The sequence below is a fragment of the Pan troglodytes genome, chromosome 19 (assembly GCF_028858775.2).
Source record: "Pan troglodytes isolate AG18354 chromosome 19, NHGRI_mPanTro3-v2.0_pri, whole genome shotgun sequence".
NCBI lineage: Eukaryota > Metazoa > Chordata > Mammalia > Primates > Hominidae > Pan > Pan troglodytes.
In genome coordinates, this window is record NC_072417.2 from 31,892,630 (window position 1) to 31,907,461 (window position 14,832).

The 14,832-nt window shown below is 43.1% G+C and overlaps 1 protein-coding gene across 8 annotated transcripts in view; it reads right to left on the bottom strand.

The window, feature by feature from the left end:
- AP2B1 (adaptor related protein complex 2 subunit beta 1) overlaps positions 1-14,832 on the bottom strand; it is a 147,275-nt gene that overhangs the window by 11,616 nt on the left and 120,827 nt on the right. For all 8 annotated transcript variants that reach the window (XM_054670950.1, XM_063798696.1, XM_003953061.6 and 5 more), the window contains 2 exons: positions 4,394-4,478; positions 3,382-3,468 (listed from right to left, as the gene is read on the bottom strand). In XM_054670950.1, coding sequence (XP_054526925.1) covers positions 3,382-3,468; positions 4,394-4,478 — 172 coding nt within the window. The remainder of the gene's footprint in view (positions 1-3,381; positions 3,469-4,393; positions 4,479-14,832) is intronic.

Genomic DNA, 14,832 nt, shown 5'->3' on the forward strand with positions numbered 1-14,832 from the left:
TTGTTTTATTTTTATTTTTATTTTTTTTTTGAGACGGAGTCTCACTCTGTCACCCAGGCTGGAGTGCAGTGGCACGATCTTGGCTCACTGCAAGCGAGCGCCTCCTGGATCCAAGCCGATTCTCCTGCCTCAGCCTCCCGAGTAGCTGAGACCACAGGTGCCCGCCACCACGCCCGGCTAATTTTTTGTATTTTTAGTAGAGACAGGGTTTCACCATGTTAGCCAGGATGGTCTCGATCTCCTGACCTCGTGATCTGCCCACCTCGGCCTCCCAAAGTGCTGAGATTACAGGCGTGAGCCACCGTGCCCGGCCCAAAACCCTTTTTAAGGGAAAAGTGTTCTGAGGAACATTCTATTTGAAATGTTGCCATTGAACCAACTCCCACAAAGGTGAATATAACCAGGGGCCTGGTCTCTTCCTAGCTGGGTACAGAGGTGGCTCCTCTAATAGGATCCACCAGTGAGCCTCAAAGTGAGGGAAAGATGACACTGTCATCTTCTTCAAATATGACACAAAATGAAAAAAATCAATTATTACTGAATTAATTGAAACAATTAATTATTATGATGGAAATTACAGAAGACCATGCTTCAAACACCTCTCCAAGAGCTCCAGAGACGTGAAACAATTATCAGAGGCAAACATCTGCCTGAAGCTTCTATATGCAAAGATGCCTGTCTGAATGTCTTTTATTCTGAGGGTTCCAGGAGGGCTTCAGTCTCCTGAATGTCTCAGAGAGGGCCTATAGGAGCATCACATTTAAAAGAGGTATCACAGGATAAAGCGGATCACTATGATGTTGGATTTCAAAAGCCCTATAAGATTCATCTGAACACAGAAGATGAATATTACATAGAGCCATAAAAAACTAAAATTAAAAACAAAAAGCTGGGCTGGGTGCAGTGGCTCATGCCTGTAATCCCAGCACTTTGGGAGGCCGAGGCGGGCGGATCACAAGGTCAGGAGATCAAGAACATCCTGGCTAACAGGGTGAAACCCCATCTCTATTAAAAAAATACAAAAAAATTAGCCGGGTATGGTGGCTGGCGCCTGTAGTCCCAGCTACTCTGGAGGCTGAGGCAGGAGAATGGCATGAACCCGGGAAGCGGAGCTTGCAGTGAGCCGAGATTGTGCCACTGCACTCCAGCCTGGGCAATGGAGCGAGACTCCATCTTGGGCCGGGGAGCAGGGTGGGGGAAGCTGGAATGAGAAGGCATTATTTTGTGTGTGTGTGTGTTGTTTTTTTTTTTGCTTTCTGTGCTACCGTGTTGCCTCCTTTCCCCAGTGCTATGCTCCAGCTGCAATGGGAGGATGGCAATGTGCTGGAAATCCCTTATGAGAACCACCAATGTATGCAGGAGTAAATGAGGGGTAAATGAGGAAAGAGGAGGTACCGACCAAGCACCAAGGCTCACTTTCTTTTTTTTTTTTTTTTAATTTATTTATTTTTATTGATCATTCTTGGGTGTTTCTCACAGAGGGGGATTTGGCAGGGTCATAGGACAATAGTGGAGGGAGGGTCAGCAGATAAACAAGTGAACAAAGGTCTCTGGTTTTCCTATGCAGAGGACCCTGCGGCCTTCCGGCCTTCCGTAGTGTTTGTGTCCCTGGGTACTTGAGATTAGGGAGTGGTGATGACTCCTAACGAGCATGCTGCCTTCAAGCATCTGTTTAACAAAGCACATCTTGCACCACCCTTAATCCATTTAACCCTGAGTGGACACAGCACATGTTTCAGAGAGCACAGAGTCGGGGGTAAGGTCACCGATCAACAGGATCACAAGGCAGAAGAATTTTTCCTAGTACAGAACAAAATGAAAAGTCTCCCGTGTCTACCTCCCTCTACACAGACATGGCAACCATCCGATCTCTCAATCCCTTCCCCGTCTTTCCCCCGCTTCTATTCCACAAAACCGCCATTGTCATCATGGCCCATTCCCAATGAGCTGCCGGGTACACCTCCCAGACGGGGCGGTGGCCGGGCGGAGGGGCTCCTCACTTCCCAGTAGGGGCGGCTGGGCAGAGGCGCCCCTCATCTCCCGGACCGGGCGGCTGGCCGGGCGGGGGGCTGACCCCCCCACCTCCCTCCCAGACGGGGCGGCTGGCCAGGCAGAGGGGCTCCTCACTTCCCAGTAGGGGCGGCCGGGCAGAGGCGCCCCTCACCTCCCGGACGGGGCGGCCGGCCGGGCGGGGGGCTGACCCCCCCACCTCCCTCCCGGATGGGGCGGCTGGCCAGGCAGAGGGGCTCCTCACTTCCCAGTAGGGGCGGCCGGGCAGAGGCGCCCCTCACCTCCCGGACGGGGCGGCTGGCCGGGCGGGGGGCTGACCCCCCACCTCCCTCCCGGTCGGGGCGGCTGGCCTGGCGGGGGGCTGACCCCCCCACCTCCCTCCTGGACGGGGCGACTGGCCGGGCGGGGGGCTGACTCCCCCACCTCCCTCCCGGATGGGGCGGCGGCTCACTTTCATTCAAACTCACAAAGCCTAGTACTAACTTCAAAAGGAGAGAAAGAAAGAGCTCTAAAGAGAAAGAGAGAGCAACAGTGAAACAAAGGCAGGACTCTAAATAACTTAGGGCTCCTTTCATTCCTGAGAAATCCTTCAGAGAAACACAGCCCAGGGACTAATAGCTGCTATTGTTTCTCTTCTTGGGATACCCCTTTCATATTCTTTTACAGTAACAAAGTTAACTATGAAAGAGTACGGAGCTCTTTAATGGTGATTAAAGAGGTTAGTATCATCATATGAAAGGTGGCACAGGGCAGTGTAGTAAAAGGTTACCAACTAGGCTTTTTTTTCTTTTATAGAGATGGGGTCTTACTGTGTTGTCCAGGCTGGTCTTGAACTGGACTCAAGAAATCCTTCCATCTTGGCCTTCCAAAGTGCTGGGATTACTGGTATGAGCCACCATACTTGGCCCAACGAGGCTTTCACTAATGATGATACATTATTTCATTATAAACACAGGGTTCTAAGTACAGAATCTAAGAAAGTCAACCTTCCTCCAACACCAAAAATTGATATAAAAGAAGAAAATGGTCCTTTCAATTACTAAGGGAGTGCATGTTCTCAAGTGCCACTTCAGTTTTTGATTATTAGGATGTTTAAGTAACAGAACTAACACATCTTTAGTGAAGAACTGGGTAGATGGGTCGATTCTAGCTTGTTTCTTAAATGTTAGCTTGTAAGTAATCTAGTACCTACATCAAAACATATCACGTTTTTAAACAGAGGTTTGCAAAGTAATGCATCTACCATATATACCCACTAGAAACATAGTAGATACGGGGGAGGATAAAAGGGTAGGCAAAAGAAAGATTAAAATTTCAAATATCTAATTTGATTTACTAAGATGAAACTGAAATTTAGAGTATATTACTCACCAGCATTTAAATGACATTCCTTAATCTGAAACTGAAGTTCATTTTCATTGGGAATATCCTTCCATGTTGCAAGGAAGACCTGGCGCTCTGTATGGGAAAGCAGAGGGGAAGGATGGATGTGCATAAGCTGTCAGTATTCTGATTTTCGATGCCTTGCATCATTTTTCCTTTGGCATGTTGGCTCTTGCAATACAGCTAGCAGCAGACTGGGAATGGAGCCAATGCTGAGCTCTACAAAAGTGCTATACTTCAGATCAATTAATCCGTCATCAGTAACACTAGGATAATTGGAAAAGAGTCTATATCTAGGGTTTCATTTTGGCTCCCTTGTTTTCCTATTTTGGTGACTTATGACCTTTCTGAGCCTTAATTTCTTTATCTATAATTATATCTGTCCTGCCTACTCCAAGAGCTATTGTAAGAATCAAATCAATTAAGTGCCAACATAGTTTAATATGCACCAATATAAGCCAGTTTTATTAGATTGTGATTCATAAATAAGGGAAGAGAGAAATGTCAATAGGCACATCGGGAGTTCTGACGGTTTATTACAAATTACTGAATTCTTAGCTTGAGGCAGTATGAACTTAGTACAGAGTAAAGTGCTAAATTTACATGTATTATCTCATGAAATAATTATAAAAATTATTTACACTGCAAATTTGGAAACGGAAGTTCCAAAAAGTTTATCACCTTGACCAGTCACACAGCAAATAAATAGCAGAGCTGAGATTCAAATCCATATTTACCTGGTCCCCAAACCTCTTATTCTGTATCCTGGGGTGACTGGATTATTCAGATATTGGGCACTGTGATTTAGAGACCAATGGCAGAGCAAGAACAATTGTGACACAGGAGAGTAAATAATGAGCAATTATTAAGAGCTTTAGAATATCCTTAACCCATTTTTTTTTAACCTCAAAATAATTCAAAACTTCTGGGGCTATGCTCTGCCTGACATGCAGAGGAAGGGCAAAGGTATATTCAGCAGGATAGGCAGGAAGGTACTTACCCATTTTGCCATCTTCTACAAAAAGCACATTGAGTGGGATGAGGCAGCTGAAGTAGAAGACATCGATATTGTTTTTCACAGCCACCTGCCAGGAAAGCAACAAGGTCAAATGAGGATATCGCAGGGAGCCAGGTAGGAGGAAAAGAACAGCGCTGTGTCTAGAAATAGGCCTCCCTATTTCCTTCCTCTTTCTCTCAGTGCAGGTCTCCCCAAATCAAACAAACTGGCCCATATACTGCAAAGCACACCCTTACTTACTCCATTGTCACAGAACTGTGACAACCTGCAACTCTACCTCCTTCCAGAAGGCCTGTCTTCAAGGCACAACTTGTATACCAGGAATAATCTAGTCTGTGATTTTTTTTCTCTATGATTATTAATAGTAGCTGCTACCACTTACTAAGTTACCTATTAATGATATTATTTCTAACTCACACTATAATGATCTTAAACAAAGTAGATATCATTCCCCTCTCATTTCGCAGACAATGAAACTCAGGTTTAGAAAGACTAAGTAACATCCAGAGTCATGTAGCTAGTACACAGAAGAATTACGATTCAAACAGAAACTCGACGCTAAACCTTGATTTTTATTTCTCACAATAACTAGTGCCATACTACCTCTTATTTTTTATTTTTTTAAATATCAGTTTTAAAGTTGTTTCTTTTATAAAACCTTATTTCCCAGGTCTTATGGTTGGAAAAAGCTTGTTTGGCCCAACACTGGTAAACCTGATGACTATAAGAACAAAAAACCTTTAAGCGAGCAAATAAATAAATTTTCTTCTCACAATACAAACTTCTCGACTATGATTCTACCATAGCCTGCTTAATTCAGAGCATGCTTTTTTTTTTTTTTTTTTTTAAAGCTACAGTAAGTACTTTTATTCAGGGCAACACTGATTGGTATATACATTCAGGAACAGGCAGATTGCACAGCAGCACATCATAAGGCCCTTATACTGTAAGAAGAGGGAGTAGGAGGAGACTTGCTCTAAGTCACCACCTCCCACTGGTTTCTGTCACTAATGACTTTCCTACCTATGCTCTTAGCGCTGTAGGAAAACATTTATCTGAGCAAGTTCTATGATCAGTAACTATACCTGTTTTTCTCATTTTGCTCTAAAAACATAGAGTTAAAAACTGCTTATCTAGTACACTATTCTCACTCTCTGTCTTTTATGGCAAATGTCTACACTTCAACAGCATACTGACCTCTTAAAACTGTGGCTATGAGATCCAAATATCCTCTTTCTAAAGTACTTCCAGTCCTTCTACATTTAGTATCAACTTACCTTCCTTACTTTAAATGGTGCCTGTATTCCCTTCTCCATAATATTTGCGTTCTCTCTCCCAGAAGTGTCCATCCAATTATTCTCCTTGCTTTTAACCTGTCAACTAACAAGGCTAGGAGTTTGTGACCTATATATTACATGGCCTGATGCCCAAAATGCTGAGATAGGATTCTCAAAAAGCTTGAATCTGGGGAATTTAAGCAGCGTAATGTCAGGAAAGAGGAACTAAAGGCATTCTTTAGGATGTACTAGAGCATGGGTGGGTGCAGTGGCTCACGCCTGTAATCCCAACACTTTGGGAGGATGAGGCAGGCAGACCACTTGAGGTCAGGAGTTCGAGATCAGCCTAGCCAACGTGGAGAAACCCCGTCTCTACCAAAAATACAAAAATTAGCTGGGCATGGAGGCGTGTGGCTGTAGTCACAGCTACTCAGGAGGCTGAGGTGGGAGAATAGCTTGAACTTGGGAGGTGGAGGCTGCAGTGAGCTGAGATAGCGCCACTGCACTCCAGCCTGGGTGACAAAGCAAGACTCTGTCAAAAAAAAAAAAAAAAAAGGGGAAGCCGGGCACGGTGGCTCACGCCTGTAATCCCAGCACTTTGGGAGGCCAAGGCAGGCAGATCACGACGTCAGGAGACCGAGACCATCCTGGCCAACATGGTGAAACCCTGTCTCTACTAAAATACAAAAAATTAGCCAGGTGTGGTGGCACATGCCTGGAGTCCCAGCTACTCGGGAGGCTGAGGCAGAAGAATCGCTTGAACCTGGGAGGCAAGGCTGCAGTGAGCCGAAATCGTGTCACTGCACTCCAGCCTGGTGACAGAGCAAGACTCCGTCTCAACAACAAAAAACAAAACAACAACAACAACAACAAGGGATGTACTAGAGCACTACTTTCAAAGATTTATGCCAGCCATGGGCTTCCGGGAAAGAGTATTTTCTAACTCATCTGGTACTTGGCAGATAAGAGAGGAGAATTCTTATTTCAAATAAGGGCACCAAGAAGACCTTGAGACAGCACTAGGCTCTGTAAAGAACATTTAGAAGCGAAAACTGGGGCCGGGTGTGGTGGCTCATGCCTGTAAGCCCAGCACTTTGGGAAGCTGAGGCAGGCAGATCACCTGAGGTCAGGAGTTCGAGACCAGCCTGGCCAGATGGTGAAACCCCATCTCTACTAAAAATACAAAAAAATATATATATATTAGTTGGGTGTGGTGGCGGACACCTGTAATCCCAGCTACTTGGGAGGCTGAGGCAGGAGAATCACTTGAACCCGGGAGGCAGAGGTTGCAGTGAGCCGAGATTGTGCCATTGCACTCTGGCCTGGGTGACAAGAGTGAACTGTCTCAAAAAAAAAAAAAAAAAAAAGTGAAAACTGGGGTGATGGGGGTAGACTAATGGTGGGTCATGTAAAGGTCTCATGTGAAATGCAAGTGATTATCTTTGACTATAAAGTAGTATCCCCGTTCTCTAGAGGATAATATTAGTGGTTCTTAACTGAAGACCTGTATCAGAATCATCTGGAAAGGCTTTTCAAAACAGATGCCAGGCCCTACCCTACATGAAATAATTACAATCTCTGAATCTGGGACCTGGCATAAATATTTGGGAAAAAGTTCCCAGGAAGATCAACCGGATAAGCAATTAATTTCGAACATTGTTATCTAAGAAGTCTGAATGGGTTTGTAAACATCTTGTTCTTCCAAAAGAATCCTTATGCCAACAGGAGCCTTTTAACAATGGAAAGGACACGAAAAGGTCCTCTAGGTAAGTGGTGCTAAACTGTTCTGCACTGTAGACCCTTTGGACAAACAGAGGAAAGCCACTGACTCTCTTGCTGAAAAATGTACACACAACATTTTGCCATAGAATTTCAGGAGTTTTGGGACACCCTGAGGGCTTTCCTGGGACTTCTACTGTAGAACAATTTTCTGAGGAGCTAGGATACCCACACATCAGAAGCGGCAGATACAGAGGTTCAGAGCATGGACTTGGGAGCCAGAACACCTGATTTCAAATTCTGACTCTGACAGTTTCCTGTCTGTAAAATGTAGATCACAAAGTACTAAATTCATGGGGTTGTTATGAGGATAATGAGTTAATATTTGCACAGCACAGTGAACAGCCTTGACTCATAAGTACTGTAGAAAGTCTGTTCAAAAAAGAAAAATTCGGCTGGGCACAGTGGCTCACGCCTGTAATCCCAGCAGGCGTGAGCCACCATGTGAGCCTTGGGAAGCTGAGGCAGGCGGATTACCTGAGGTGAGGAGTTTGAGACCAGCCTGGCCAACAAGGCAAAATTCCATCTCTACTAAAAATGCAAAAATCAGCTGGGCGTGGTGGCATGCACCTGTAGTCCCAGCTACTCAGGAGGCTGAAGTGGGAGAATCAGTTGAACCCAGGAGGCAGAGGCTGCAGTGAGCTGAGATTGCACCACTGCACTCCAGCCTGGGCAACAGAGCAAGGCTCCATCTCAAATAAAAAAAAAAAAAAAAATTCACTCTGCTTTCACCATCTCCTGTTTTACCTTTTTTACTCAGCATCCTAATTAAGGATAACCACATTAGACTTATCTGAAATCTTACATATGCTCAGATGTAGTACTACCATTATGTTAAAAAAGAGATTAGAAGAGACTTTTTAAAAGGCTTATCGGCAGATTGTTAGCTTAATGATTCCTTTTGCTACTGCCTTGGTAAATTATCATCTCTTTATAGGATCAACTACACAGGTCATTCATTGGGGGAAGCAGTTCATCTCTTTTACATTAGCTTTTCAAAATCTGTATTTTGCAGCTCTCATATTTTCACTCTAGGCTAGAACTGGGTTCATTTCAAGAACATAGGCTTCCCCAGATCTGACTCCAGACTACCTCTCCAGCCTATTTCCTTAACTTCAACCACATCAAAATTACTTCTTATTCCCCAAACACTGAAAGTCACAGCTTTGTACCTTTTTTATATGTTGTTCTTTCTTTTTTCTTTTTTTGAGACAGAGTCTGGCTCTGTCACCCAAGCTGGAGTGCAATGGCGCGATCTCGGCTCACTGCAACCTCCGCCCCCCGGGTTCAAGCGATTCTCCTGCCTCAGCCTCCTGAGTAGCTGGGATTACAGGCGTGTGCCACCACGTCCAGCTAATTTTTGTATTTTTAGTAGAGACGGGGTTTCACCATGTTGGTCAGGCTGGTCTCGAACTCCTGACCTCGTGATCTGCCCACCTCAGCCTCCCAAAGGGCTGGAATTACAGGCGTGAGCCACCGCACCCAGCCTATATGTTGTTCTTTCTGCTTAATATTTTCTTCTCCTTAAGCTTAGCACTGTCTGGAAAATACCTATTTAACCTTAAGGTTCAGTTCAAGATTAACACTTCCCAGAAAGCTCTAACACCTCCCCACAGCACCCAACGCATACAATTCTATGATAGCATATAATAATGGCTTACTTCCGGCTCACCTATAATACAATGAGCTCCTTGAGTGGAGGGTCTGTCTCTCATCTTCGCTAGCATATTGACTACCTCAAAAAATATTTGTTGCATGAAAATAAGGGGAAGATGTTGAACAAATAAAAATGAAACACTGTGTGTCTCAACATTTTTTCTACCTCCATATCATTCATATACATAACAGAATCCCATCAGCAACATCTCTGATTAGGCACACTGATTCTCAATGAGGCAGGAATGGGGGGATGGGATGATGTATGGGTTCTTTTGGTTTCAAATCACTGAGTTAAATAATATCTACATGCTAAGAAAGGATAACACAGGTAGTGGATCACAACCCAAAGAATGCTAGGTCCTCCAAGGATATGCCAATCATATTTTGGGTGTTAAAAAAGAACCAAGGGAAAAACACAGTATGAAGCCAGTTTAATTCCAATCCTGATGCTGATTGCTCTTAAATATAACTAAATCAGCCTTAAAGAGCATGATATTGTTGTTGGAGGGAGACAGGAAAAGAGAAAGACAGTTTCTTGTTTTCTTATTTAAAAATTCACTATCCCAACAGGTAGAGATAGTAGGAAGATATAATCCAGACAAGTTCTAAACTATTTTCCAAAAGCTATAACATCATGCCTAGATTGCTTGAGGGAAATCAATGATCACATATATAACCAACTGCCTACTTAATATCTTCACTTGGATAATAGGTTGCTCAAAAAGAATATGTGTAAAACTGAACTCTTTTTAAAAAAATTTAACTTTTATTTCAAGTTCAGGGGTACATGTGCAGGCTTGTTACATAGGCAAACTTGTGTCATCAGATTTGCTGTACAGCTTATTTTATCACCCAGCTATTAAGCCTAGTACCCATTAGTTATTTTTCCTGATCCTCTCCCTTCTCCCACCCTCCACCCTCTAGCAGACCCCAGTCTGTGCTATTCCCCTCTTTGTGTCCATGTTTTCTCATCGTTTAGCTCCCACTTATAAGTGAGAACATGTGGTATTTGGTTTTATGTTCCTGTGTTAGTTTGCTAAGGATAATAGCCTCCAGCTCCATCCATGCTCCTGCAAAGGACATGATCTCATTCTTTTTTTTATGGGTGCATAGTATTCCATGGTATATATGTACCACATTTTATTTATCCAGTCTATCACTGATGGGCATTTAGGTTGATGCCATGTCTTTGCTATTGTGAATAGTGCTGCAATGAACATATGTGTGCATGTGTCTTTATGATAGAATGACTTGTATTCTTTTGGGTATATATCCAGTAACGGGATTGCTGGGTCGAGTGGTATTTCCATTTTTAGGTCTTTTTTTTTTTTTTGAGATGGAGTCTGGCTCTGTCACCCAGGCTGGAGTGCAGTGGCGCAATCTCGGCTCACTGCAAGCTCCGCCTCCCAGGTTCACGCCATTCTCCTGCCTCAGCCTAGCTGGGACTACAGGCGCTGGCTACCACGCCCGGCTAATTTTTTGTATTTTTAGTAGAGATGGGGTTTCACCGTGTTGGCCAGGATGGTCTCGATCTCCTGACCTCATGATCCACCCGCCTCGGCCTCCCAAAGTGCTGGGATTACAGGCGTGAGCCACCGCACCCGGCCCATTTTTAGGTGTTTGAGGAATCACCACTGTCTTCCACAAGGGTTGAATTAATTTACATGCTCATCAATAGTGTATAAGTGTTGTGTTTTTCTCTACAACCTCACCAGCATCTGTTATTTAAAAAAATTTTTTTAATAATAGCCATTCCAACTGGTGTGAGATAGTATCTCACTGTGGTAAAACCAAACTCTTAATCTCCCCTCCCCACCTCCAAATACAACCTCCTGCTGTCTTTCCAAACTCGGTAACTACTATGGGATTCTGCAAAGCCTTTAACAGTCTCTCTGCCTCTCCACTAGTCTTCCAGCCACATCCCCCTATACATTCCCTTCACAGCACCTAGCTTCCCCAGTATATGCTCAACATAGCAGCCAGAGTGATCTTAAAATGTAGGTCAGCTCATAAACATTTCTCTGCTCAAACCTTTCCATCTCACTCAGAATAAAAACCAAGTTGCAATTGCCTATAATCCAACTCCTCCAACCTCTCTGAGGTAGTGCTAATACTCTCCTCCTTGCTAGCTCTACTCCAGCTGCAGGAGCCTGTTGTTCCTTCCTTGCACATAGCAGGTACACTCCTACTTCATGGCTTTTTGCATTTGCTGTTTCTTCTGTCTACAATGCTCTTCCTCCAGAAATCCATGATTCTTTCCCTGTCTCCTTTGAGTCTTTGCTTTAACCAAATATTATCTTTTCAGATAGGTCTTCCATGACCAACATATTTTTGTAAAACTGTACCACCCAACCTCCAACTCCAGTTTATATTTTTCCACTGTCCTAATACTTCTTTTATATTTTTCCACTGTCCTCCCTACCATCTGATATACTATGTATTGTACTGATTTGCTGGTTTATTGCCTGTCCCCATGCCACATACCCCACTTGTGGTAGAATATAAATTCCATGAGGGAAAGAATTCCTGTCTTCTATTTGTCACAATAGTCTCAGTTTCTAGAATAGTGACTGGCACAGAATAGGTACTGAGTAAGAATAACAGTTGTAAAATAAACTATACAAAGTTTCTGACCTCACTTGGGTTTACACAATAATGAACTTAAAAGTTCTATGGGGCTTGGTACAGTGGCTCACTCCTGTAATCCCAGCACTATGGGAGACCAAAGGGGGAGGGAGGATCACTTAAGGCCAGGAGTTCGAGACAAGCTTGGGCAACCTAAGTGAGACCTTGTCTCTATCAAAACAAAACAAAAAAAGCTGACTGCAGTGGCATGAGCCTTTGGTCCCAGTTACTCAGGAGGCTGAAGCACGAGGATAAGAGGATAGGACGACAGGGGTCCAGGAGTTCAAGGTTACAGTGAGCTATGACTGCACCACTGTACTCCAGCCTGGGCAACAGAGTGAGATCCTGTCTCACAAACAAACAAACAAAGTCCCAAAAGCACAGTACTTCTCACATTTTTCTAGTGTATTTCCCGTAACAGAAGAGGAAAGAATGGACACATACTGTGAAGGAGGCATGGGGCTGGGTCAAGATTAGGGGTATAATATGAAGTAGACTATCATAAGAACAAAATATCTTTGAAATATCCCATAATGTACCCATATATGTTTTAATATGTGTTTCTCTCTTTACCTTTCAATAAAACTGATGCTCTAGGAAAATGTGCTATTGTGTATCCTTTAGCTTCAAGTATCCCTAGCTTGGTGGGTCATGACCAACCGGTAGTTCTTAAAATTAACTAAGTGGGTTCAAACTGGCATTAAAAAAATAAAATGAAAAATATCACAGTGCATCTCATGAAGAGTAAGTAATATTTCCTGAAACTGTTCAGTTTTACATATTGTGTGTGTGTATACACTATGTAAAATACATTTCTTACTGTAAGTTGCAGTCAAAAAAGTATAAAAGCCCCAATACACACACACTAAAGCAAGCAGTGAGAAAATGGGTTCAATGAGTGAAGGAAGAGAATGCACACCTCAGCTTCTGCTTTGAGAATGCCCAAAGCAGATCACAGATGGTACCAAGAAGATTACCTAACCCTCTGTTTCTTTGGTATGTCATGCACAACATGTGACCATAACAATATTAACTTGCTTTTTAGGGACATCAATAGGAAAGCAAACAGAAATTATAAGGCACTTTGAAAACATAAAAGTGGGCCATAAATGCTTAATAATAACAATGATTGTTTAAAGTTACTTTAAGAGGCTGCTAAGGAAAGAGCAACCTGTCAGCTTCAGCCTGTAACCAGCAATTAGTTTCTTTCCATAGTATAGAAAGCCTGCTGCAGGAGCTACAATCTCTTTATGGTGGGACAGCTGGAGATGAACAGGCTAAATTAATATTCTAACCTTGTACCAGTATACTCAAAAGTACTATAAAAAGGTACAACATGAACTCAGTCTGAACTCTGGCAAATGAGGCCTCTTATCCCACCTCTCACCACAGGTAACCAAACGAGGCACTGCCACAAGGAAAACCAAGTGAAATAGTACAGGGCTCGCCTTTGAGATTATATCATCTGCTCTTCCATAACGTCACTTGTGACCTTTCCACATTTCTGAAGAATTATTTTTTTCCTTTATTTCTCTTCTCCTTTTAGCTTTTGGAATGATTATATGCAGGCTGGTCCAAGCTAGGACCAGGCAGTGACGTCAACCATCTCCAGTTCTCTGAGGAATGATGATTCAGATGTGTTTTAAGTACCACACAACCTAGTCAACAGATCCTAGGGGAATGGCTCGGAGTGACAGGTTTTTAATGGTACTTACTCCAACTATGTGATGTATATCATCTGAGACTCAAGCAGAAGCGGCCCTTTCTGCTAGGTGCTGGAGTTAAATTAACATGTAGTTCTGCATTTCTAATCAACGCCAAAAGGTATCTACCATCTTGTTTATTTTATTTATTTTAATTTCTTTTTTGATACAGGGTCTTGCTCTGTCACCCAGGCTGGAGTGTGGAGGCATAATCACAGCTCACTGCAGCCTTGACCTCCTGGGCTCAAGTGATCCTCCCATCTCAGCCTCGTGAGTAGCTGAAACCACACGCATGTGCCACCATGCTTGGCTAACTCTGTTATTTTTGTAGACACTAGTCTACATACTGGAATAGACTAGACATACTAGTCTTACTATGTTGCCCAGGCTAGTCTCAAACTCCTGGACCCCAAGCGATCCTCCCACCTTGACCTCCCAAAGTGCTGGGATTACACAGGCATGAGCCACTGTGCTTGGTGATCCAAAGTTTAAATAGCATTTCAAACTCTATTGACCAGTGAATTATCTGGGAATTCTCAGAGACCCTGACAAAACAGAAAGGTCTATTTATGATATTAGACAGTATCTGATAGAGTTAAAAACATAGCAGAAAGAGTAATGAACCACAGGAAATGTCAATTGACTTTCCTTCCAGTGCGAATTCCATTTTAAACTGGACAGCGTCTTTAGTTCACTTCCAAGGCTAGGATTCAAACAAGAACTCTCTTCCCATATTCTTTCTTAGTCCACCCAATAGATCAGGGGGATTACATGATAGCTGAGGAGGCCTCAAACGGTACCAAACTGCTGTTCATCCTGAGTATAAAGCCATACTGATTTATTCTCAGGAGACATTAGGACATTGTTCGTTAAGAGTATGTGAACAGTGGAACCCTTTATAGGGAAAATTTGACAGATTAGGCAGTGGTTCCATGTCCCTAATATGCACGTCAGCGTTTGAAGTTTCCATATTTAAACAGTTCTCAGAACCAGAAATGAAAGCTTTGAACAGAGCCTCCAGATGATCTCTAAAATTGTAAATCCTCTAGTAGCACATATAATTATTGGGCTTTAAAAAGGCAATGAGCTCCTAAGAGCCAATCTCTCTTAGTAAAGCCTTGATTCGAAAGGAAGCCAACAGAAACCAAAAGACACTGAAACTGAAATACTATGACTTCTCCTGTAGTACCCATTCTGCTATGAGATCTGCTTAATCTCAATCTCAAAAAACTCTCAAATAATTTAGACCATAAATTAGAAATGTCAGCAAATTAAATCTTCAGAACACTAAAGATTAGATAAAGATTGTAAAGTGGTATGAATAGACATTGCTTTAAAAGACTTTGGATTAAACTGTCAAAATCACCATTTGGGCAGG